This window comes from Sapajus apella, unplaced genomic scaffold (assembly GCF_009761245.1).
Source record: "Sapajus apella isolate SASKATOON/1434 unplaced genomic scaffold, GSC_monkey_1.0 scaffold82, whole genome shotgun sequence".
Taxonomy (NCBI): domain Eukaryota; kingdom Metazoa; phylum Chordata; class Mammalia; order Primates; family Cebidae; genus Sapajus; species Sapajus apella.
This window is the reverse complement of record NW_022437022.1, coordinates 8,906,662-8,932,688: the sequence shown is the minus strand read 5'-3', so window position 1 is coordinate 8,932,688 and position 26,027 is coordinate 8,906,662. Positions and strand designations below refer to the sequence as shown.

Below are 26,027 nucleotides of genomic sequence, written 5' to 3'. Positions count from 1 at the left end.
CAATGGCCAACCAAAGGGCCTTGCAAGGTCTTGCCATATGGTAGATGTTCAGTAAATATTGTTAAATCAGTGCGCTTGCATTAGTCCTATTAGACTAGCCCTGTCAGTAAACCTGAATTTGCCTTTTAGGACATTACTTTTAAACCTCATGTTTCCTAGCACATGTAATCCCAGTTATAGGATGGACTTCAGGAAGATAGTCTGTGAAAGACAATCACTTAGAATGTGAAAGGGATTTAAAAATATGGATTATATATTATAAAGGTATATGTAAAACATTTTAAGCACATACTTTGTTTTTAACACAGTGATTAAAAACACTGGGATACGTGCACAGCAGCGTTCCAGGGAATCCGTTTCCAGATCCTGTCTCAAGGATCCTCTTGAAGAAAAGCTTACAAGAGTAGTCCCTCCTCACTCCAGCCAGAATAGCTTCTTCCTAGTCTATCTTTTATGAAATTAAGGTTTCATGTAGGGCTGGGCACAGTGGCTCACACCTGTAACCCCAATATGTTAAGAGGTCAAGGCAGGAAAGTCACTTGAGCCCAGGAGTTTGAGACCAGCCTGGGCATCCCTGTCTGTACAAAAAATACAAAAATTAGCTGGTCACGGTGGCATGCGCCTGTAGTCCCAGCTACTGGGGAGGCTGAGGTGGGAGGATTGCTTGAGCATGGGAGGTCAAGGATGCAGTGTGCCCACCTTGGCCTCCCAAAGTGCTGGGGTGTGAGCCACCGCTCCTGGCCTTGCTCTCCCTAAAAAACAAAAAACAGGGAGGAAAAAAACCCCTCCTATTCCATTAACAACAACAGACCTGTTGCTCTTAGGAGGTAAGAAGTGGAAATACACACACCATTCATTCGGGGAACACTGACTGTCAACTAAAGAGAGAGACACATACACATACACATGCATCCAAGATTCACAAGGTTGGGCAGTGGCCCAATCCTGGCTTATTGTAACTTTGAACTTTTGGGCTCAAGCAATCCTCCTATTTTTAGCCTCTTGAGTAGCTGGTGCTACAGGTGCTGGCTACCATGCCCAGCTAATTTTTCTTTAATTTTTTGGTAGAGATGGAATCTTACTTTGTTGCCCAGGCTAGTCTCAAACCCCTAGCCTCAAGCAATCCGCCCGCTATTTAGTCTCCCAAGTAGCTGGCATTGCAGGTATGAGCTGCTGCACTCAACCAATATAGTTGTAACTCAAAAATATTTTGAGTTACTTTTTCAGGGCTGATCTCTAAATGCCGTGTGGTCAGCTGCCAGAAACCTCCCCTGCCTCTGGGACATAACAGGGCTACACTCTTGATGTGATTCTTCCTCACAGGAGCAGTAGAGCAGATGAGTCATTTTGGTAACGTCTTTCTTTCTTCCGAAACAGCCACAGCCACTATCATGTTCAAAGCAGCATGCTTAGAAAGTGAACTGCACACCTGTTTGTAACATCCTCTTTTCCTCTCCATTCCTGGTAGGCGCGGGTTATGTATGATTTTGCTGCTGAACCTGGAAATAATGAATTGACGGTTAATGAAGGAGAGATCATCACAATCACAAATCCGGTAAGAGAACTGTACGTTTAAATCTGATTGTCCCATGTGGACTTATATTTTAAGATTTTTTTTATAAGTTAATCATTCAAACCCACATGATTTTTTTTCTGTTGCTGATGAAATATTGATGGTGAGGTAAGAAGCTATTATATAAATATAGAAAAATGTCCCCTAAAGACAGCCATGTATGTAATTGAATTTATTATGTTTGCTGATTTTGTATCTTTTTCTATATGTTTATCTTACAATTTTTTTTTTTACTACTTACAACCTTTTAGGTACCCCGTAGTTGTCCTGGAATGTAGTTCAGTGTGTTTGCCCCTAGCACGATAATACTGTGTCTCTAGAATAAATAAAAGATGGTGGTGATTTTCCTAAATGTCTTAGCTGATTGATCCTGTCATTATTTTTCTAAGCTCTTTTCCTAAATCAGATTAGATTGCCAGAAAGCGATATACTCAGACCAGCTCCAGTGGAGTTTGCTTAGCTCCCAGTGGAGTTCTCTTTGCTGAATTACAAGTTATTGCCTCAGCTTTTTTTTTTTTTTTTTTGAGATGGAGTTTCACTCTTGTTGCCCAGGGTAGCATGCAATGGCACAATCTCAATCTTAGCTCACTGCCACCTCCGCCTCCCAGGTTCAAGCGATTCTCCTGCCTCAGCCTCTCGAGTAGCTGGGATTACAGGCATGCACCACCATGCCTGGCTAATTTTGTATTTTTAGTGGAGACAGGGTTTATCCATGTTGGTCAGGCTGGTCTCGAACTCCCGACCTCAGGTGATCCACCTGCCTTGGCCTCCCAAAGTACTGAGACTACAGGCATTGAGCCACCGTGCCTGGCTGCCTCAGCTTTTATTCAAACAAGCAACTACGTATATGTATAACAAGCATTTCTGCATCTTTACAAAACCCTGTTTGAACTTGTGTATATATACATATACACATGTATCTTCAAAGTATACTCATGTACACATATGTACACATACATACACACGTACATCTTCAGATATGTGTGTGTGTGTCTGCTCATATAACTGGGTTTCTTATGCGCTCCGTGATAAGCATCTATATGATCTCTTATTTCAGGTTCTTCTGGAGGTTGGGCACATTTTGTTTGATGAAATAAAATCCTTATAGACTGCTGGATTTCTGTAATTGGTCTGTGTTGCCAGGAAGCTTAGAGGCAAGCATAATACTCATTTTTGTCCAGCTTTCTTAGCCCAAGATTGTGTTACATTTTTTCCATTATTTCTGTGTCATATTTGTCTTACTATGTTTAATTGTCTCTTTTACATGTAACTTTATTGTAACTGTTCTTAAAATATGTAGCAAAATTATGAGATGAATTTCATTTAAAATAATGTTACACGAAAAATTGTATCAATAATATTTCCTTGCATGCTCATATAGATAGAGAAGGAACAAAAGCAGATAGGGGGAATTGGTCTTTGTAAAATGGGTAAAACTTGAACCCGTCATTCCCACTTTCTTCACCTGGCTGATTTTGTGACACTACCCCGTGTATCCCTGTCCTTGGTCCATGCCTCCACTCCTGGGCCCCACACTGCAGCGTGTCTCTTCTGTGTCCTTTCCCTCCTGACCGTCACTCACATACTTAACGTGTGTGCAGTCCCGGGCAAGGTACCCTGGAGATACAAAAATAGGAAAGCTGGCCCTTGCCCTCTGCCCCTTGTTTCCAGAGAAGTCTGTGTGCCGGTGTTTCTTACTGAGGGCTTCCAGAAGGGAGCTTGTTGTGACTGTATTGTAGAACATGTTGGATCCCACATGCCTCTCCCTGGCCTCATGGGCTGTCCTCTTGTGTCCCTCCCCTCTCTGCCTTGCGAGTGCTCGGGTTTCCACGTCATTTCATCTTCAGCTCATTTCCTTATACCAAAGGGTCTCAGATTTTTCTATCGCCATCTCTGTGCTGATGACCTTAAACCTGTATCTGTGGCTTCCCAATGTGGCTCCAGCCTCAGAGGGTGCCATGAAACTGTGTCCCAAACACCTTCCCTTAGTTTTTTCACAAGCATTTCAAACTGACCATGTCAAGACTCAGCTCATCACCCATGCCCTCTCCTTACTTCTCTGTATTTCTGTTGTGGCACCCTTCTGTTCAGCTGACCAAGGCTCCCAAGGCTAAGTCACTTAAAGTCGCTGGTTTCTCTCCCTAAAGTTGTACTCTCGTCCTGCCTCTCCTCTCCACCCTGTCCTTCCTGCCAGCGCCCTGAGCTCAGCTCTCATCTCTTGCCTGTACCGTGCACCTTCCTCACTGCCTCTCCCCCAAGCCCAGGGTCTGTCTAAGTGGCCAGTGTGGCCAGGTCACTCTTTGGCAGCATTGTGTCAGCTGTTGGTTGGCGAGACACCCAACCATGGGTCCCATCACACCTCCGCAGCCTTTCCCTGTGCATGTGCACGGGCACACGCACACCACTCATGTACATACTCTCACATGCACTCTCACATATTCTTGTGCATACCCCCCCACACACCTTTATGCATGCGTACGCACACATCTGCACACCCACCATTGCAGCTTCATACACACACCTCATGCTCACATACTTTACATACTCTCACTTGTGCACTTTTACACACACACACGGCCTCTCACCAGCTGTCACACGTACTCGCTCTCACACATAGGCAGCACTCACACATGCGAGCATGTACACACACCCTCTCTCACCTGCTCTCTCACACACCTACACTCATGCATTCACACGTGCGAGCACACACACCCCTCACTCTCACCTGCTCTCAGACCCCTACTCATGCTCTCACCTATGCACATGTGCACACACACATGCACCGTCTCTCACCTCTCACACTCACACTCAGATGCAGCACTCACACGTGCGAGCACACACACCCCTCAGACACTCTCAGCTGCTCTCGCACCCATACTCATGCTGTCACATAGATGCGGCACTCACGCATGTGCACATACCCACACTCATGCTCTTGCACAGATGCAACACACATGCAAGTGCACACACACCCCTCACTCTCACCTTCTCTCACACATGCACAGTCACGTGCTCTCACACAGATGCAGCACTCACCCATGGGAGCACGCACACACCTCTCACTCTCACCTGCTCTCACGAACACCCACACTCTTATTCTCTCACACAGATGCAGCACTCACTCGTGCAAGCACACACACCTCTAAAACACTCTCTCCTGCTCTCACACACATGCACATTCATGCTCTCACACAGATGCAGCACTCACCTTTATGAGCACACATACCTCTCAGACACTCTGACCTGCTCTCACATGCCCCTGTAGAAGGAGAGAGAGAGGATTGTGGCAGTGCAAAGATCAAGGAAGGAGAATGAGGAATGGCAGAAGTGATGGTAGTTGCTGAATAGAGAGAGTTTTTAGCAAACGTACTTTGTGTGTCTTAGATTAAAAAAAGAATCATCTGGGTGCAGTGGCTCATGCCTGTAATCCCTGCACTTTTGAAGGTTGAGGCAGGTGGATCACTTTGAGCTCAGCAGTTCAAGACCAGCTTGGGTAACATGGCAAAACCTCATGTCTACAAAAAATACAAAAATTTAGCCAGGTATGGTAGTGGGCACTTGTAATCCCAGCTACCCGGGAGGCTGAGGTGGGAGGGTCACTTGAGCTCAGGAGTTCGAGGCTGCAGTAAGCCAAGATTGCGCCACTGCACATCAGTTTGGGAGACAAAATGAGACGCTGTCTCAAAAAAAAGAAAAAAATGTCACTGGGTAAAAAAAGATTGTGTAGTACTTTTGTATAATATGCTAGGTGTGTATAAGTTAAATAGATTTCACCTTTAATCATAGCAGAGATTAAAGATTCTTCAATCTTACTCACCTTTTTTTTTTTCTTTTTTCCAGACAGGGTCTCATCCTGTTGCACAGGCTGGAGTGCGGTGGCATGATCTTGGCTCACTGCAACCTCTGCCTCCTGGGTTTAAGCAATTCTCATGCCTCAGCCTCCCCAGTAGCTGGGATTACAGGTGTGAGCTACCACACCTGGCCTTATCTAATTTTTTTTATTGAAGTATTTAATTTTTCTTGGTAAAATAGTATTGTCCTCAAGTTGCTATTGTGGTCAAAAAGTGACAAAGTTGTGGCTTATAGCAATTTTTTAAGAGAATGTGATTATTCAGATTCAGATAATTATTAACTAAGGCATTATTTTAAAATTTAAAAACTTACTATGTTAAGATTAGAAAGTGGGCCTTGCCACTTAACATTGTTAATAATTAATAATATTAATATTAACATAAATAGCTTACTATTTAGGTACAGTTTCTTCCAAGGATAACAACTTTTATTGTGAATAAAAGTTACAATTTTTCTTTTGATCATAGGTTGAAATGAGAATCCTGGTATATACATTTCTACTTTATTACTTAGTTTATTAATATTATTTATCCAGAAGAACTAAGGAACCATGGATCAATTCACTTTTTCTTCATAACAGTCCTAAAACTTAGTGGTTTAACCCAGTAACCATTTGTTATTGCTCAGGAATCTACAAGTCAGCTGGATGGTTCTCTTGAGCTGCACTGCATATGTCTAGAGTCACTGGACCCTGCAGGGGACTGACTGGTCTAAGATAGCCTCACTCAAGAGTCTGGCCATTCTCCAGGTTGGCTGGCTTTGGATGGGGTAACAGGGAGACTAGGTCTCTGTCTTCTTGCAACCCACATTCATTCATATAGCAGCCTGGGTGCCCAAAGAGCCCAGTAAAGTGTGCTGAAGCCCTTGAGGCAAGGTTCTGGATTCCTTGGAGGATTTCCACCTGATTCTGTTGGCCAGCAAGGTGGCAGAGGGCAGATTCCAGACCTGGGATGCGCATCCCACCACGTCACATTCGGAGCTGCACGCCGTGTTCATCATCTGCCACAGACCAGTACATAGACAGGACAAGGGTCATCTAATCATCAGCTGTTTTCAGTCTTTGATCACTTATTTGAAGTTTGATTTTTCTTGCTTTTAGGTTACATCATTTTCTGAAGTAAAGAGAAGACTTAAGAATTTAAGATTTTGAACAGTATTCTCTAGGAATGAAAAGCTTAATGTTAATTACTTTGTTTATGTATAACAATTCCTTCACACAAAATTTCTCCAGGAAATCTCAACTAGAATCTTTTTCTTTCTTCTTTTTTTTTTTGTGACTTATTAGGATGTTGGTGGAGGATGGCTGGAAGGAAGAAACATGAAAGGAGAACGAGGGCTGGTTCCTACTGACTATGTTGAAGTAAGAGCTTCCTGTCATTGATTAATTAGAGCTCATCTTTGTCAGGCATCTTTTTATGAATTATCAACTTAGGAGGTCAGCAACTTTCTGTAAAACAAAACTCCCATTGTAAACATAATAAATGTTAACTATATAAAATATAGAAAGTACATTGAAAGAGAACTAAGAAAAATATTACCTGTAGACTACAAATATTTACATTAAGTTTCTTCCAGGGATAGGACCTTTTAATTAGTCTGAATAAAAGTTAATATTTTTCTTTGCTAATATTATCTGTATTATAAATTATATAAATTTAATAAGCTGTATTAAATTATATATCAGTGTATCTGTTAATATATAAATTTTAAATACATATTTAATATATGTATATAATAAAAATATATACATTTTATAAAATATATAAAGTATATGAATTACAAATGTAGATATTTATATAATACAGATAATGTATTTTTCCTTTGCTAATATTGCTGCTGTCTATAATATTATTTGTTGAAGTAGATTTTTTAAGTGCATATCTGAGTTCCTTCTCCCATTCCCCTAGACAGAAGGGTGTCTTGGGTGAGCTGCTATGGGGATCTCCAGGCTAGAGCTGTTAGGATGGGTACCCAGGAGAGCAACACAGCAGCCTGGGACACCCCCAGCTGAGCCAACTGCCTGGTGCCCCCTGCTGGTTGTCTTTCAGTCCCTCCAAACTGAGGATGTGCAGGTTCTTGGTGAACTTGTCTTTCATTTTGGGTGACAGAAGTGAAGGTTTCCTGATGCCCTGTGAGTACAACTGGAGCTAGATCAAGAATAAAGGTGCCTTTGGTTCACCTCCAGGAGAAAAGAATTCCCCTCAGAGGATGTTCACCTGGAACCTGGCTGCAGAGTGAGATCGAAGGCTGTCTCTCTGTTTTTGATAGACAGCATTGGGGAGTCGTGACCCCTCAGAGAATCTGATGCCATCTCTAGGCTTTCCCTCAAAAACATGTGTCCATGCACACACCACAGCCTTTTCCATACAGCTGCGGACCCTGTTCACAGGCTCCTGGCCTCAATCCATAGGTCTTATGTTCATGTCTTGTTTTATTTATATGCACTTTGCATCCAGGAGCCTACAGATTGACAAGATTGAGAAAAATCTGAGGATTTAAGTTGACATTGGCAGTAATAGGATTTTCTAGGATTCTACTTATAGAAAGGAATAGCTATTCCAGATATTCTTGGGTTTGCGTATCTTTTAAGAATATGAAACCCCCCCTAACAGAAATAGACAGATCATGCAGGCAGAAAATCAGTAAGGACGTAGCTAAACCCCATACCATCGATAAATTGATGCCCACTTATGGATGTCCATAGATTGCTTCATCAAACCACAGCAGGATACACATTTTTCTCACGCTTACACGGAACATTCTCCAAGACAGACCACATTCTGAGCCATAACACATACTTGAACATGTTTGAAAGAAATCATACAGTGTCTGCTCTGAAACCACAATGGAATCACACTAGAAATCAAAACAGAAAGATAGATGGAAAATCTCTAAATGCTTAGAGATTGAACAACCCACTTGTAAATAATGCATGGATCAAAGAAGAAATCTTGAGAAAATAAAAAGTTGTTTGAACTAAATGAAAATGAAAATACAACCTATCAAAATACAGATATGCAGCTAAAGCAGTGTCTTAGAGAGAAATCTGTAGTTTGAAGAATATTTTTGACAATTCTTGCTTGCCCTCAAAGACTCCCTGAAGTAACCCTAATCCATGAAAATAATTGTGGTTCTTTCTACTATTCAGATTTTACCCAGTGATGGAAAAGATCAATTTTCTTGTGGAAATTCAGTGGCTGACCAAGCCTTCCTTGATTCTCTCTCAGCCAGCACAACTCAGGCCAGTTCATCGGCTGCCAGCAGCAATCACCAGGTATGGCTCACTTCCTCCTTTTGGATGTGGCTGGCTTTATTGAAAAAAGAGCATATTTGTGAAAGCTCGTGATTCATTACAGCTATTGCCATCCCCCAAAAGCATAAACAAAGTTGCTTTTAGGTTGTTGCGTGGCATTTCTGTTGAGTACTAACAAAGAACTCACCGTTAAGCCTGATAATGACTGTTTGCAAATTATAAGAGAAAAGGCAGGGTGTTAATTGCGGTTACTTTTAGAAGTCTGTCATGATACGAACACAGGCCGGAAAAACTGCAAATACCCTCTTAGGTAAAGACACAGAAAAAAGAAGAAGAGGGAGGAGGGTCTTGTTGTCGAGGCGATCAGTGTCAGAGCCTCAGCCTGGATCAGGAAGTGGATTCTCTAGCCCTGGCACATTGCTTACACTCTCAGAGCTAGAGGCCCTCATCCTGCAAGTAGCAGCAATGTGTGTGAAAGTCCAGCAGATCCAGGCACTCAGCACTTGGTTTCTTATTGTATTGCTTCTAGGAAACTGAAAAGAGTGGGATAACTTGAGAAAAATACAGGGAAATTTTACATGAATTTTAATTAAAGTTTCACCAGTTTAGGTGAAGTTGTCTAGTTCATTTATTCCCAAATGATGACCCAGAGTAAGGGACAAGAAGAAAATTGAGAAGATAGGTATCAAAATATTGCTGCTGCTGGGCATTCTGGCTCACGCCTGTAATCCCAGCACTTTGTGAGGCCAAGGTGGGTGGATTTCTTGAGTGCAGGAGTTCAAGACCAGCCTGGGCAGCACAGTGAAACCTGGTTCTCCACACATTAAAAAAAAAAGTTAAAAAAAAAAGAATTAAAATACTGTTACTGCGTACATCTTTAGAAATGAATAGGCTTTAGGAGATGTTATTTCTTGATTTTTTTTAAACTACATAAAAGATTTTAAATTCTATCAGGCCTAATAATCATATCACTTGCAATTATTTGCTTATAGAATATCTGTTTATTGGCCAGATGTGGTGGCTCACACCTGTAATCCCAGTACTTTGGAAGGCCGAGGCAGGTGAATCACCTCAGGTTAGAAGTTTGAGACCATCTTGACCAACATGATGAAACCCCATCTCTACTAAAAATACAAAAATTAGCTAGATGTGGTGGTGAGCACCTGTAATCCAAGCTGCTTGGGAGGCTGAGGCAGGAGAATCAGTTGAACCCGGGAGGCGGCCACTGCAGTGAGCTGAGATTGTGCCACTGTACTCCAGTCTGGGCGACAGAGCAAGACTCTGTCTCAAAAGAAGAAACAAAGAATATCTGTTAATTGACCTTTCAAGTGAGTTTATCGAAGTATATCACCATATGCTAACTGCAGGTTTTATACATTTCAAAATAGCTTTTTGTAGACATTCTGAATTACAGATTACACTCAGATATTTAAAATTTGCGGGCAAAGTGATCACTGTAACTGAAGATCACTTTTCTATATTTTATTAGCTTGTACTACTTGAGGAGTAGTACAGCAAGGGTTACTCACTGTGAAATGCAAATAGTAGGTATGCATCACTCAAAGTTTTCCCAAGGGTTCTCACCTGAGCCCCGTTGCCATTTGAGGCAACACACCCTTTCCTAGTAGGGCCCATCCTGGGCACTGCAGGATGTTGAGCAGCCTTCCTGACTTCTACCTGCTTCTGTTCTACCTTCTAGCCAGTCACATGCATGCCGCCTCGGCTGTGACAACCAAAAATGTCTCCAGATATAGCCAAGCATCACCTAGGAGCAAAGCCAAGCCAGTTGAGGTTCACTGAATACAAAACACCCATGACATGGGTTTGCATTAATAAAAGACAACATTTTAATAAAAGAATTGTAATGAAGAGAACAAAAAATAGAAATGTTCATCTTATTTTAATTCCAGGGACTGACTATAATTATGAGTGCAAGATAGGTGGAAGCAGTTTAGCTAATGAACAGAAATTAAAACTCAGGTTTCAGTCACATTCTGTTATGAAATATATTCCTTGGTATTTACATGTAGTGTAATATAAACTGGTATAAGTCTAAGTTTTGTTTCATCTAGCTTATTTAGAAGGTAATAAAACCAAAAAAAAAGTGGGAATCTAGTCTAACATTGAATCTAATTAGATTCTTTGTAAGCAAAGAAAAATGAACTGAAACTAGAATTAACAAATCCAGAAAGCATAGCTATTGATAACTTGAGCATTGGAATTTAATTTAAATCAAGTAAAAAAAAATTTTTTTTTCTTTTACAAAATATTTTAACAGCTATCTCTGCTCTCTATTATCTGGGATATGAGAACAATTTAAATAGGCCAAAATTTTGGTACATTTTATAAATACCCTGAAAGATGTCACGAGTAAGAAACCAGATGACCATTATTAATTGGTAGCTTTTTAAAACTTTTCCTATCAGGTTTGCCCATGCCTTTCATTTTCTGACTGTGAATAGGAAAATGCATGTTCTGGGGTGTGCTGCTTGGGAGGTTCTGACTGCTCGCCCTGGCATGTTTTCTCCCAGGGTCTGTTTTGTTTTAAGAAGCTGGGCCTCTCTCCTGCCCATCGAGCCCATGGGCGCATCCCCTCTCAGGCTTCATCTCTTCAGCTTGGCACTCTGCCAAGCCAGCATCTGAGCCAGCTTCCGAGCCAGCATCTCTTGACCCATCCTAGCATCAGTTAGTTTGAATTTGACTCTCCTCCCACATAAGCAAATGGAAGCCCCATATTTAGTTGGTTATCCAACTTTCCGAGTGTTGTATGTTTCTTTAACTCATCTTTTTAAAGATCTCTTTGAATAATTTATTTCGAGCCTGCTACTCTTTCCTTGACTTTGTATCCTTAGTCTGTGCTGCTTTTCACAGTAACTAGTTCATAAATGTATAACATGCTATGTAAGACAGCACTTTCTTTTGGTTTTTCTTAAAACTCCTAATTTCAGATTGCTTGGGGAACCCGTTAGTCCTAGATTCTTACTGAGTAGTCCAGGTGAGTGGAGTTGCTAGTGTCAGGCAGTGTTGATGCATCCGGGACCGTGGCTGGCTGTGATTGCTTTCCTCCTCTAACGGTGAGAAAACGCTTTGTCAGCTAAAACATAGTCCAGTCTCTTGGCTGCAGTTTAGACTAGAATTGTCAGTGTGAAAGGAATAGGCTGAGTGATTCTTTAAATGGGCTGAAACACTTCGATTTGGAAAATTGTAAAGCTATTTATTAAAATACTTGGAGAAAATAATAGCATTTTTTAATGACCTTGGAATATGGAAGCCCTTTCTAAGGCTGATGACACCAAGTCTAGTAGCCATTAAGGAGATAATTGATACATTTAAGTAAACAAGTAATGTTAAACTAGGAAAAATACTTCTGACCTGTGACAGATACAGGCTAATTCCATTCATATACATATTCTCTTGCTAATCTGGAAGAAAAAGATGAACAGTTCAGAAGAATTAGATAAAGGGTATAAACAGGCTGTTCGTTGAGGGGGGAAAGTACTAATAGTCAATAAACTTGGGAAAATGCTCATTTTGAGATTCTTCTGTCAAACCAGCGGAGAATGAAAACATTTCAGTACCTAGTGTGATAAAGCTGTGGTCAGATAGGCAGTGTCACACAAAGCTAGGGAAAGGATAAATCAGTGAAGCTTCTTGGGGCCAGTTCGGTAATACTTATGAGTATTTACGATGTATACCCTCTAACGCCCAGCAGTTCTGCATTCCTTCTGTAGATCTGTTCGCAGAACACAGGTTTCTGGGCAAGAAAGTTTCCTACGGCATTGTCTGTAACAGCAGAAAACTGGAATGTATGTCTCTGTCAGCAGAGGACTGATCAGAGGAACTCTAGGCAGCCACGCAGTGGAAAGCTGAGCTGCTTTTACGGAGAATGAAGGTAGACTCAGATGCACAGATGGAGATATATGATTTTTTTTAAAGACACATCAGTATAAGTAATGCTATCTTTTTTGTGTTTAAATGCACACACATACACACACACCATGGATACAGAGTGTGTAGAAAATTTATTGAAGGATGCCCAAGAACTGAATCAAACTCATCATTTTCTTATTCAAATACAGTTTGTGTTACTCAGATGAGGACAACCATTTTACTACCTTTAAAAAGAAAGCACAGTTTTTAGGGGTTAATATTAGTTTCATTGTTAGTTATTTATCTGTTATTTCACAGTTTCAAGAGTATTTCACATTAGTGGCTGTACCACTGGCATGAATTGACCAGCCAATGGGAATGAATGTCAGTTGTTAAAGATCTGTACTCTTGTGTGTGCTAGTCTTGTTTTTCATCCAGTTATTGTTTAGATTTCATCATTGCTGTGATTCTGAAAAGGTCTCAGTATAGATCTTAAACTCTTAGATCAGTGCTTCTTTAGAGTACCTACTTTTGAGAAATTAATAGAAAGTTTTGTTTGTACTTTTCTAAAGAATGAGAACAATGAGGTTTAAATGTTACTTAGAAGTTCTGTAAACCTAAATGTTTTATCTGAAGGTTTTCTATTTAAGAGGTTTGTTTTCTGTCTTCAAACACTAGAAAGATGTGTGTACTTGGAATAAAGCTGCTTTTGTGAGAGTCCTTCTGGCCTCTGTCACATGCTGTCCCTGGCCTCTCTGTTTTTCTGTTTCACAGTGGCACACTCCGCCAGGCCCCAGGTGAGTGGTGCAGTGGGAAGCATGTAAGCTTTGCTGTTACACCAGCTTGCCGGTCTGGCTCCACTGTGTAAGAATCGTGGCTTTGGCCTAAGACCTGCCTCCTGAATTGTCAGAGGTTTAGGCCACCAGTGTATAGTAGTGCTGGATACATGGAAGACATTTCATACATATTTTCCTTCTTTTCCCACTTCTTCCCCCTTTTAAAAGGGTGTCCTCAATCCACATACCCTTTTGTGTTCTAACCTCTCTCACTATTCTACCTTCTCTAATTGTGTAGATTCCCTTATAAAGTCTCTCTAATCTTGAATTTTCTCTTTGATTTGCCCAATTTCTAGCTTTTTGTTGAACAGTTCTATCAGCATGTCTCCTCTGTATCTCAAATTCATCTTGAACAGAATCACTTATTTCCCTACAAAACTAGTTTCTCTTCCTGACTTTCCTGTTTGTTTCTCTGAAATGTTACTTTCTGTACCCTCTTGTTATTCTGCTTTAAAGCCCTAACCGAGTGCCATCGTGAGCCACAGTTACTGAGAGGCGTGCTCTGCATCCTTGAGATGTGGAAAGAGAAGGAACTGATTGAGATCCATTGTTCTAACAGATTTCCTGTCTTTTCTCTCCTCCTTAAGAGGCAGCCTAGCCTGGTGTCAGGGCAGCAAGCTCAGGAGCCAGACTGTCTAAGCTTGAATCCCAGATCTCACACATCCTCTTTGAGTCAGGGTAAGCTGCTCAGCATCTCTGTGCCTCAACTGTAAAACCTCGTAGGATTATTGGAAAGAGTAAATGAAAAAAGATTTCTAAAGTATTTAGAAGATTATATGGTACTTAGTAGTGGTTTAATAATTGTTAATTGTAACTATCCCATATACCACTGCTTCTAAAACAAGACAGTAAGGACAAGTGCGCTTCATTTTATTGCCCTTTCTTTTATTGTGCTTGACAGGTACTGCATTTTTCACAGATTGAAAGTTTTTGGCACCACTGCATTGAGCAAGTCTGTGGGCACCATTTTTTCGACAGCATGTACTCACTTGGTATCTCTGTGTCACATTTTGTTAATTCTTGCAGTTTCATGTTTTTCATTATTATTATGTCTGTTATGGTGATATGCGATGAGTGATCTTTGATGTTGTTATTGTAATTGTTTGGAGGCACCACAATGGCAAGCTTAATTGACATGTTTTATGTGTTCCAACTATTCCCCCCACCAGCCATTCCATCTTTCTCCCTCCCCTTGGACCTCCCTGTTCTCTGAGACACAACAGTATGTCAATTAACCAATTTATAGTCCTGCAGTGGCCTCTAGGTATTCAAGTGAAAGGAAGAGTCACATTTCTCACTATTTAAATCAAGAGCTAGAAATGATGAAGCTTAGTGTGAGGAAGGCTTGTCAAAAGTTGAAACAGGCCAAAAGCCAGGCCATCTTGAGCCAAACACTTAGCTAAGTTGTAAATGCAAAGGAAAAGTTCTTGAAGGAAATTAAAAGTAGTAGTCCAGTGAACACTTGAATGATAAGAAAGTAAAACAGCCTTATTGTTGTTAAGGAGAAAGTTTGAGTGGTCTGGATAGAAGAGCAGGCCAGCCACAGCATTCCCTTAAGCCAAAGCCTAATCCAGAGCAAGGCCCTAACTCTCTTAAATTCTGTGAAGGCCAAGAGAGGTGAGGAAGCTGCAGAAGAAAAGTTTGAAGCTAGCAGAGGTTGGTTCATGAGGCTTACGGAAAGAAGTTGGTCTTCGTAATATAAAAGTACAAGATGAAGCAAGTGCTGATGTAGAAGCTGCAACACATTATCCGGAAGATCTAGCAAAGGTTATTGATGATGATGATGATGCTTCACTAAACAGCAGATTTCAGAGCAGATGAAACAGCCTTCTGTTGTTGGAAGAAGATGTCATCTAGGACTTGCACAGCCAGACTATGCCTGACTTCAAAGCTTTGAGGAACAGGCTGACTCTCTTATTAGGGGCTAATGCAGCTGGTAACTTTATGTTGAAGCCAATGGTCATTTACCATTCTGAAAATCCTAGGGCCCTTAGAATTATACCAAATCTACCCTGCCTGTGTTCTGTAAAGGGAATAGCAAAGCCTGGATGACAGCACATCTGTTTACAATATTATTTACTGAATATTTGAAGCCCACTGTTGAGAACAACTACTGAGAAAAAAAGATTTCTTTCAAAATATCACTGCTCACTTACAGTGCCCCTGGTCAATGGAGATGTACATGAAAATTGATATTGTTTTCCTGCCTGCTAACACAGCACTTATTCTACAGCCCATGGATGGAGGATAATTTCGACTTCTAAGTCTTACAAGAAATACATTTGGCAAGTCTATGGCTGCCATAAATAGTGATTCCTCTGATGGATCTGGGCAAAGTACATTGAAAACCTTCTGAAAAGGATTCACCATTCTGGATGTCATGAAGGACATTCATGATTCATGGAAAAAGGTCAAAATATCAACATTGACAGGAGTTTGGAAGAAGTAGATTCCAACCCTCATAGAAGATGTTGGTGGAGGAAGTAACTGCAGATGTGGTAGAAATAGAGAACTAGCTTGAGAAGTGGAGCCTGAAAATGTGACTGAGTTGCTTCAACTTCATGATAAAACTTGAACAGATGAGGAGTTGCTTCTTATGCATGAGCAAACAGTGGTTTCCTGAGATGGAATCTGTTCCTAGTGAGGATGCTGTGAACATTGTTGAAATGACAACAAAGGATTTAGAGTATTCCATAGATTTAGTGGATAAAATAGCAATAGGAATTGAGAGAATTGATTCCAGTTTTGAAAGAAGTTCCACTGTGGGCAGAATGCTGTCAAACAGCATCACATGCTACAGAGAAATCTTTCATGAAAGGAAGAGTCAATTGATGTGGAAACTTCATTGTCTTACTTTAAAGTTGGCACAGCCACCCCAACCTTCAGCAGCCACCATCCTGATCAGTCAGCAGCCGCGAACATCGAAACAAGACCATCCCCCAGCACGAAGGGCACAGCTTGACTAGTGGAAGACTCAGATGATTGTTGGCAATTTTTTAGCAATAAAGCATTTTTTTAATTAAGGTATATCTATTTTTTACACATAATGCGATTGCACATTTATACAGTATAGTGTAAATGTAACTGTTATGTACACTGGGGAATTAAAAAAAAAATCCATGTGACTCATTTTATTGTGATGGACTGGAACTAAACCCTCAGCATTGCTGACGTATGCTTTTATGTCATATCCTTGTTTAAGAAACTTCAGAGGCTCGTCTGTTGCCTTCTGGGATAATAACTTTCTACATGTCAGCAAGGCGGTCCCAGGAGGAGGTCACTGTATCAATTATGCAGGCAGATGCCAAACAATTCATGGTAGGGAAATTGTAGAAGAAATTCATCTGAGGTTGAGCTACTTTTCCAAGCTCTGTGATGCCTCAGTGTGGCCACCCATAACCTTATCTTTATGCTATGTGTTTGTCTGTAGCCAAGCTGATGGTTCTCTTAGATATATGCCATGCTGTCCCACCTTGTATTTGTACCTTTGGCTTGATCTTCTAAGAATAATAGAGTGATTCCTTCCATCCTTAGCAAGCCCACATCTTCAGGTTCAGGTCAAATACCTATCTTTTATAAAACCTTTTGTTTCCTCTTTTATTTCTCTGGATTCCCTGAACACAATTCATGACTCTTATCACAAATTATATTGCTTATTTGTAAATTGTTAAGCTTGGTAAGCAAAGAATTTGTCTTTTTTTCTATTCACAGTAACCTATAAGGTACTTTGTACCGTAATACTTTGTACTTGTTTGAATAATTTTTTTTCAGTTATAAATACATCAAAAGATACTTGACAGTGTAAAGTATTAAGAGACTTAAAGATATCCTGAATCCCTACCTGGAGAAGTTTGTGTTCTCAACGCTCACCATTGGACCAGGAGCTGTCTATCACTGTCCTATAATTCTACCATCTGATGGGCTACCCAATTAAAAATAGGGAGATTTTCTTACAGAAAATTCTCTGGCATTGTTAATTTTTTAAAAACAGTTTGGATATTAAACACATGCTTGAAGTTAAGTGGGTATTTAGGGATATAACATTTTTCTATTCGGAGATTTTCCATGTAATTATAGTTGTTACAAAGGAATTTTTATTGCTTACAGGATGAGGAAGGCAATGGTAATTTTATGTTGGAACTACTTTTTGCTTTCTTAATTCTCAAAAGTCTATTGTTAGGCGTTTTTTTGTAGTCCCATTTAAAAATAAGTTGGTAAAAGAAAACCTTCGCAAAGATTCAGTATTAGATGTGTTCTAATTTCATTAACTCACATAAGACTTACAATGCCTTAGACATCTTATAATTAATTGCGTATTGAGACTTTCTCTTTACACAGCTTTATCAAAAAGATTCTCTTCGTCTTCACTCTCATTCCCACCCTTGATATAAATTCTTTTTAGTTGGTAATAGGGCTTTTTAAAGAAGATCGTATACCAGTGTTAGAGGATTTAGGGATATTTGCCTTCAAAACTGCATGAGGCTGCCAATACTAACTTTCTGTGCTTTATCACAGATCCCTGACATCTGAACCTTTCAAAAATACATGCCAGTAAAGTTTACTGTGTAGGGTGTTATTGCTTGTTTTGTCTAACTGGAAACAAATTACGAAAGCAAAGTCTTTTCTTGCTTTTTTTTTTTTTTTTAACCTTAAAACTGCACTGATAAAGGACCAGCCAGCATTGTTATACATGCATCCTGTCATCAGAACAGTGTCTATAAAAGCTTATTTCACACGGCCTTCTCTTAGACAAGTCTGTCTGGAAGCAGCTTATTTGCTAATCGTCGTGCCATCCTGTTCTGTGCTCAAAGCTACCTATTTTAAGACTTTGAACTATCAGAATAAGTAGACTCTCTAAGCTAATAAAAATATTATTCATTTGCTTTAAGGATATTTTTATTGTTTTAATTCTCCTTAGTTAAAAAATAAACACCTGAAATTGACATCTGTAGGTTCAGAATGTGAATTAACAAAGTATTTGTTAAATAATTTCACCTATTTTGGTAATTCCTTCCCAGTCAGTAGTAATATTGATATGACTGGCTATAAATAGATTGAGTCTGTTGTTGTGATCCACCTTCATTTTTAAAAGAATGTACAAGTTTTATGTTTCCATCAGTGGTTTTCTAACGTCAGTACAGATTCATCTGTAGAATTAGATCATGTCCTTTGAACTAATGATCTATAAAGAACAAAACAGGAAACTTTACAAATTCTTCCTTATTTTGAGCTAACGTGGTTAGATTTTTTTTATATAAGAGAACATTATAACCTCTTCGTGCCCTTTTGAGGAAGAGCTACATTTTTGCCAGAAATTCTGATTTAGATGTTCTCCTGTTTAAGAATCAGATATTATTTCCTTTCTATTTCTATCTCCTAACACAGTTGCACGTGGTTTAGTCATATGATGGGCCGTGGCATGATAGACCAGATGACATCATCATAGCTGATGTGGAAGGATGTGACAGGCACAGTGAGGAGTTTCTTATGTGGTGATAGGTGGACCCCTGAATGCGACAGCCTCCCCCCACCCCCGCAAGATAATAAGATAGAAGGTAGTGACTGGAAACTCCTCTTAACTGTTGGACTTATCAGATGGAATGATCTTTGTTGACCTGTAGTGGACTTTTTGTATCTGCTGGAAGGAATCAAGTGGGCCATAAGAACTGTGACCACTAACGGTATGTTTTGAGGTTTCGTATACCCTTTGTGCACATTTGGTAGAAAGCCAAACAGAAAGCAACTTTAGTTAAATGTAAGTTACCATTTTCATTAATTCTCAAACCTAGCCCACCTGTGAGGCCTGATGTAGTTACAGTGGACACAGAGAAGTTGTGGTGCTGTCACCCATCTCTGCCACTCCACAGTTGCTGTCCTCATGGTCTGTGCAGTGAGAGCCGTTCCTCTTAGGCCATGTCTTAGCTGCTTACTAGGAAACCAGTGAACTGAGTCAGATCTAACCATGTTATCCAAACAAGCCAGCATTTTTTTTGTCGTCAGAAGTAGGGATTTGCTTCTTACTGGTCCAGGTACACCAAGGATGTCATATGAGGAGCAGAATACAACAAAATAGAAAAATATAACAACCAGAAACAACTATTTTTGAGGTCAGCAGTTGCTAATTAGCATTCTTACTATCTTTAAAAACAATTGATAAAGTAACCTTTTATTGTTACAGAAGCAGTACATATGCACTGTAGAAAATTCAGACTAGCAAACAGAACAGTATCACATTTCCACACTAACACAGTCACTACTCTTTACGCTAGGTGTCTGTCTTATTTTCTCTGTGTGAACATGGGTATACACACAAACATACAGATATAAATTGTATATAAATGGTAATGGTTTACCACTGGTTGGTAATCCTTGCCAGAATCAGTAATGTTATTCCGTCCACACTCCCTGAGCTAGTTTCATCTAGAAGGTAGCACTTTCCTGTATGAGCTGGAGCTAGTTAATTATGTCGAATTCCAATTTGGAATTCAGGATAGATGGCTGATTCCATCTCTCCTTAATTGCCAGGTTTCAAAGAGGCTGTTTTATAGCTACTACAAATAGTGCCAATGGGCATTCCTTCCTTTTTTCTGATAGTAGCATGGACCCATGGATTTACATTGATTTAATAGTGTGTTTTGGTTTTTTTCTTTGTGCTTAAAGTCATCACCTTTCAGAAGCCCATTCAAACATTCACACTGATTCTTCTACCTCATTAATATTTGAAACCTCTCTTGCTCTTACATAGCGCTAATTCTTTCATCTCTGTCATTACTGGGTCAGCTTAATTTTTGTCTTCATTATGGGTCATATTTTCCTTGCTTCTTTTCATGCCTGATAAGTTTTTATTGGATGCCAGACATTGCAATTTTCACATTGCTATAGGCTGGATATTTTTGCATCTGATCAACATTTTTGAGCCTTGTTCTAGGATGCACCTAAGTTACTTTGAAACCATCAAATGCTTTCAGGTTTTATTTTTGAGCCCAGAGCAACATTTAGCTTAGGGATATTTTTGCCCCTGTCCTGAAACAAATCCTTCTTAGTATTGTACTCAATGTCCCGTGAATCATGAAGTTTTCCATTTAGGCTGGTGGGAATAGCCCTGTGTGAGGGATTGTACTCTTAATTCTTTCCTATGTTTCTTTTTCTGACCTTGGATAGTCCCCTCATGTGATGGGCTCATCAGTGCAGGTCTGTGCTGCCCTCTCCAGTCTCCAGAGTTCTCTCTGTGCATCTCTGTCTTCCCCAGACTCTTTCTCCTCCCACCACAGAGACCACCAAGCTTTGTGTGGGCTCATGCCAGCTCTGTGGCCTGGAGAGTCTCTCCAGGCAGTGGACAGCACTTGTAGGCTTACTCTGTCTGTTTCCCGTATCTCAGCATCACTGTTCTTCACTGCCTGGTGTCCAGTGATTTGAGTGTGGTTGCCTGTATTTCGTCATATTTTTAGTTTTAAATGGAGCATAAACTGGGTCCCCGTTACTCCATCTTTGCTGTCTGCTTTGTGTATTAATTGATTTTCAGCTCCAAGTTTATTTTCATCTATCAGGTAAGAATAATACCACCACTTACTCCACAAGAGAGTTGCCCCTGAAAAGGACACCGTCACCCACGATATAAATGTTGTTGGTACTGGCTTCCCTACTGGACAGTTGTGGAATGGGATTTGAAGCCTGGAAGTTGGGCTCCACAGTGGTCCTCTTACCACAGCTGCTGCAGTTTAGCCACGGATTGGCTTCATGGAAGTGTGTCAGTTATCTTTTCTCACAAGTGCTGTATTGTAAGCCAGTTAGACATCTAAGAGCACACACAAGGAGGCACTGGCTTTTGTTCCTGAGTTCAAAGACCAGCTGGGCTGTTCTGTTGTTCACAGCTGTGATTGGTAGGACTCACGTGTGGCTCTGTGGTTAGCTTCAAGTTGACTAGGTGACTTTGCTCATTTTGGCTGGACTCTCTCACATACATGTCTAATGCCTCTGAAAGCAAAAGGTTCAGAATATTAACATGTTTTCAAACTTAGCTATTTGTATTTTTTCCTCTGGAGTTTGTTTTTCTGGCTGTATGACTTGCATGATACTTGTTCCATTCTTTCTGTGCTGCTTATAATTCTTTTTAGGGCTTCAGTAATACTGTACTGTGATACTAAGCAGCAGACTTTAGAAAACATCATGCATTGACGATAACCCATGGCTACATCATTGGGGCTTTTTGCATGTAGTGTTTGTGAGTGAGTGGCATGCTGGTTTTCTGGAGAATTTGGTCCTGCCATGAAAGTGCTGGTTTTAGGTAAAAGCTTTGCCCTGCTCTTTCACTCTTGTTCACTGGGCACCTTTTTTATTTTAAGGTGGATATTTTGGCTCAGATTGGTTGTGTCGAAAGTATCAGCCAGTCACCACCTTCTTCTCCTTCTCCTTCTTTCATAAATAAGGTAAATTTCAAACTTGAACACAAGAAGAAATAAACATTTAATAAATCCTAAAAGTCATCGTTTTTTCCCCAAGTGAAGTGATTGTGTCAGGTAAAGTATCTTACAGGAGCTGCTCTTGGGGCATGGTGACGTGGGATGTGGGGTATGTGGGAACTGGAGAGATCATGGGGATTTACACAGTGGAGGCCTCTTAGCAAGACTCACTTGATGAATTTATCCCCCAGACAGTGAGATCTAATGAAAGGTCTTTAATTCTGTGGATGACTGCGAGTCAGGAGGAGAGTGGTACCACAGAGAGAGGGAAAAAAAGAGGATGAAGACATTGTCCTGTAGAAATTAGAGAGGAAGGGAAGGTGTAAGGAAAGAAACAGAAGAGGCATCTCAGCATTGGAAACCTGAGTGCAGGGGCTAATGGGATTATTGCAGGACCAAATGTCTGCAGTTCAGAGACAAAAGGAATTCTGGGGATGGAGACAAAAACGTCAGAGACGCTGGGTGCGGTGGCTCACACCTGTAATCCCGGCAGTTTGGGAGGCAAAGGTGGGGCAGATCAGGAGTTCTAGATCAGCCTGGCCAACATGGCAAAACCCATCTCTACTAAAAATATAAAAATTAGCAGGGCATGGTGTTGCACACCTGAAATCCCAGCTACTTGGGAGGCTGAGGGAGGAGAATTTCTCGAACCCAGGAGGCGGAGGTTCCAGTGAGCTGAGATTGCACTAGTGCACTCCATCCTGTCTCAAAAAAAAAAAAAAAGTCAGACACCAAAGGATACTTTAGCCAGATTATTGTAGTCAGGTTTGTTACAGTATAGCTTAGGTTTTGAAAAAAGCCAAGATCTCAGCATTTAGTAGCAGAAAGTATTTGTGCAAAAGTCTCAAGAATTAGGAGTTGGTGTTGTTGACCTTTAAGGTAAAAACATTCCTGTCTTCTTCCTCTTTTATGTATCTGAAAGGAACAGAATGTTGGCTGGAATAGAAACTATCTTAAGCCTGTTAATCATCTCTTCAATTATAAGTCTCTTTATTAATATGACCTGGCTGTGCAGCCATTTGTAAATATCACTGATTTTTTTCCTGCATAGCATAAACTAATAGATATATTATTTATATGCTGTGTGTATTAGCATATATGCGTTACCTATATGCTAGGTAGATTATTGGTAAATCAGATGGGAATTTACTTAAAGAAATGCTAGTCTTTATTCTTTTCTTTATATTTTAGATCGGCCTTCACATATTAAGATAACCTCTACCGAATGCATACTGTGTGCCAGGTATTGCATTAGATGCTTCTTATGCATTATGTTATTTAGTCCTTACAGAAGATAATGTTAATATACCCATTGTGTAAGTGTGGTGACTAAGAGAGTTAAGTAGATTGCCCAAGGCCACACAGCTAGCGACAAGTGATAAAGCCAGGATTCAAACCCAGATAGCAGGCGTTAAGCCTGAGTTCTTAACCACTACACCCGTGTGGTATAATGATTACTAGACTCAATTTCAACAGCTTCCTGAAGGGATTTAAACTCCACCTAGTGTACCAGGATTCAACTTGCCCCTTTTCATCCCATGTTATGTATTTGTACCATGTACAGCTTTCCTACAGTCACCACACAGCACCACCACAGGCCTGCGTGTCCATCCCTCCCACCCCTCGTGGCCATTCTCAGCCTGTTCTGTGGTCCAGTGGCTCTGCAGTCAAGGTCAAGCCAGTCTAGTTTCTGAAGCAATTTAGCTAATGCTGTAAATCCTTTGAGTGGACGTGTTTAAATAAGTCTCCTGATATAAAGCCCGAATAAATGTATTTCTTTGCATTATGAGGAGAGGATAGCTTTTAAATTTGGAACGTTCAGCCAGCAAATTTGTTAGTATATTGCCTCTGGCCCTAAAGGAGCATTTGATTTAGTTGGGGCAGGGGTTAGAAAGAGGGTCGGACATAATCATCTACCCATGGTGATTATATAGATTTAAATGTGTCCCAGAGACCCAAGCGAACATGCTTTGGGAGTGTATTCATTCAACAGATACTGAGTTTATGAAGCGTTTACCCAGGGCACCACGTTCACAGGCAGCAGGTGGCCGCAGGTTAGCCTGATGAACACAGCCCTTCCCTGTGTCCTTCTAATGGAGCTCAGATGAGAGTGATTGTATATGTCGATATTGTTTGTTGCATTTCCCAATGTTTTGCTAAAATTTCAAGCATAGAAAAGTTAAATGAATTTTGTAGCAAATAATCATATACCCACCTTTTAGATTTTAACCATTCCCATGTTTCTGCTCTTGCTTTCTCTCATGTTTGCCCATCCCTCCATCTCCTGTGCCTGTCTGTATCCTCCAAGTGTTCTGTAGTGAGCTGATTCCACTCTCAGAACTCAGACACTGTTATTTTAAGAGTACTCAGTGTCACATGCTAAAAATTATTTCTCTCTTTTTTTTTTTTTTTTTTTTTTTGAGATGAAGTCTCACTCTGTTGCCCAGGCTGGAGTGCAGTGGTATGATTTCGTCTCACTGCAACCTCTGCCTCCTGGATTCAAGTGATTCTCCTGCTTCAGCCTCCTGAGTAGCTGAGATTACAGGCGCACACCACCACACCCAGCTAATTTTTGTATTTTTAGTAGAGATGGGGCTTCACCATGTTGGCCAGGCTGGTCTCGAACCCTCACCTCAAGTGATTCGCCTGCCTCAACCTCCCAAAATGTTGGGATTACAGGCGTGAGCCACCATGCCTGGCCAGAAATCTTTTTCTGAAGTCACATGCTGAAAATCACTTACTCTGTGATTGACCACAACAAGTGAGTGTGTTAGAAAAGACTCAAGTTAGTATACATAAGGCAAATCTCATTTCCTCATTTTGGTAATTGTTATGAAGGTTAGAGGTGTGACAAAGAGTAAAATGTATTTCATAGAAATGATCAAGAACATCACACTGAAAATATTTGAGTGCTTGCCACTTTATGCAAGGCATTTGGAGAATCTTTTGGGGGAAACGTTCTCTAGGTAAGACAGAGCTGTGCCCCTGACTCACTGGGGGGACTGACCATCAGATTTGCAAATAATGAAGAAAGTAAAAGGAGGTGAGTGGATGTCAGCTGGTAGGCCGTGGGGAGGCCAGAGCCTTTTGATGGGAGAGGACTTTGCTAAATGTAGGAAGATGAGTTGTGCAGATACGAGTACAGTATAGTGTGAGGAACAGCAGAGATATAGAAAAGTTTGGGGAAATGTGTGAAGTTTGAAGCTTCAGAGTGAAGCTTAGTAGCAGGTAGGGAGCATGGGGAATGGATCACAAGGCAAAGTTGGGACCTTCACTGAAGAAACACTTGATTGAGCCACAAGAAGCTTGGAGTTCATTCCAGGGGCAGTGAATGCTAGTGAAGGGATTTTAATTACCCGTGATGGACAGTGAGTCAGGAAGAGCTTTTCAAAATAAGGGGTGGAAAGAGAAAGAGGATGAAGATGCTGCTCAGCAGGAGGGAAAGGTGGAAGGAAGGACAGAGAGGTGCCGCAGGATGGAAACCTCAGCCCAGGAGTAGCATGAATTTTACCGTTACCAGATGTCTGTACTTAGGGAACTGCGGAGGAGATTTGGGGGTTGAGAGCAAAGCAGTCAGAGGCCCATGTAGGGGAAGGATGGTTTAGAGAGGAAGCCTGTGACTGGTTACAGATGGGAGCGGGAGGGACCTGCAGGGCAGGAAAGGACCATCTGCTGAGGGAGTGAATCCCAGGGCCATGACAGAGCTGGAGAAAAGATCCCCAGTTGGTAGGGTTTTGAGAAGTGTATTATCAGCAGGAGTTGAGTTGAAATAAGATAATGTTCCAGAAAAAAGAAAAAATCCAAAGAGATAGAAACAAACATACCCACAAGGATTTCATAACCTAGGTAGAGAGCTAAGATCATGTACTAGTTTGACAATTATTACACACCTGTAAATTATTAACCAAGTAATTTTCAAAGAACGATTGTTTCTGTCCTAATTAAATGGATTTTGATTTTTTGAGGACAGTTGCTATGAATAGTTTACCTCCAGTGTTTTCCTCCATCTTGACGAAAATCATCCCTGGCCAGTTTGCTAAGACATAACCGTCTTCTGGAAGGCCCCAGCGAACATCATGCTTCCTGTTCTAGCTCACAGTCCTGTGTTTATTTGCAGTTTACTTCACTTAGCTTCTTACTTCTTATCTTCTGAATCCAGGCAGCTCACTTCTGAACTCTAGCCT

The 26,027-nt window shown here is 40.7% G+C and overlaps 1 protein-coding gene across 2 annotated transcripts in view; it reads left to right on the top strand.

Annotated features, from left to right (window-relative positions):
• SNX9 (sorting nexin 9) overlaps nucleotides 1–26,027 on the top strand; it is a 110,686-nt gene that overhangs the window by 37,202 nt on the left and 47,457 nt on the right. Inside the window, exons 2-5 of one of the 2 annotated variants that reach the window (XM_032253212.1) lie at nucleotides 1,469–1,555; nucleotides 6,711–6,785; nucleotides 8,574–8,699; nucleotides 21,727–21,810. In XM_032253212.1, the coding sequence (XP_032109103.1) occupies nucleotides 1,469–1,555; nucleotides 6,711–6,785; nucleotides 8,574–8,699; nucleotides 21,727–21,810 (372 nt within the window). The remainder of the gene's footprint in view (nucleotides 1–1,468; nucleotides 1,556–6,710; nucleotides 6,786–8,573; nucleotides 8,700–21,726; nucleotides 21,811–26,027) is intronic. The other variant, XM_032253213.1, reaches the window with a different exon arrangement.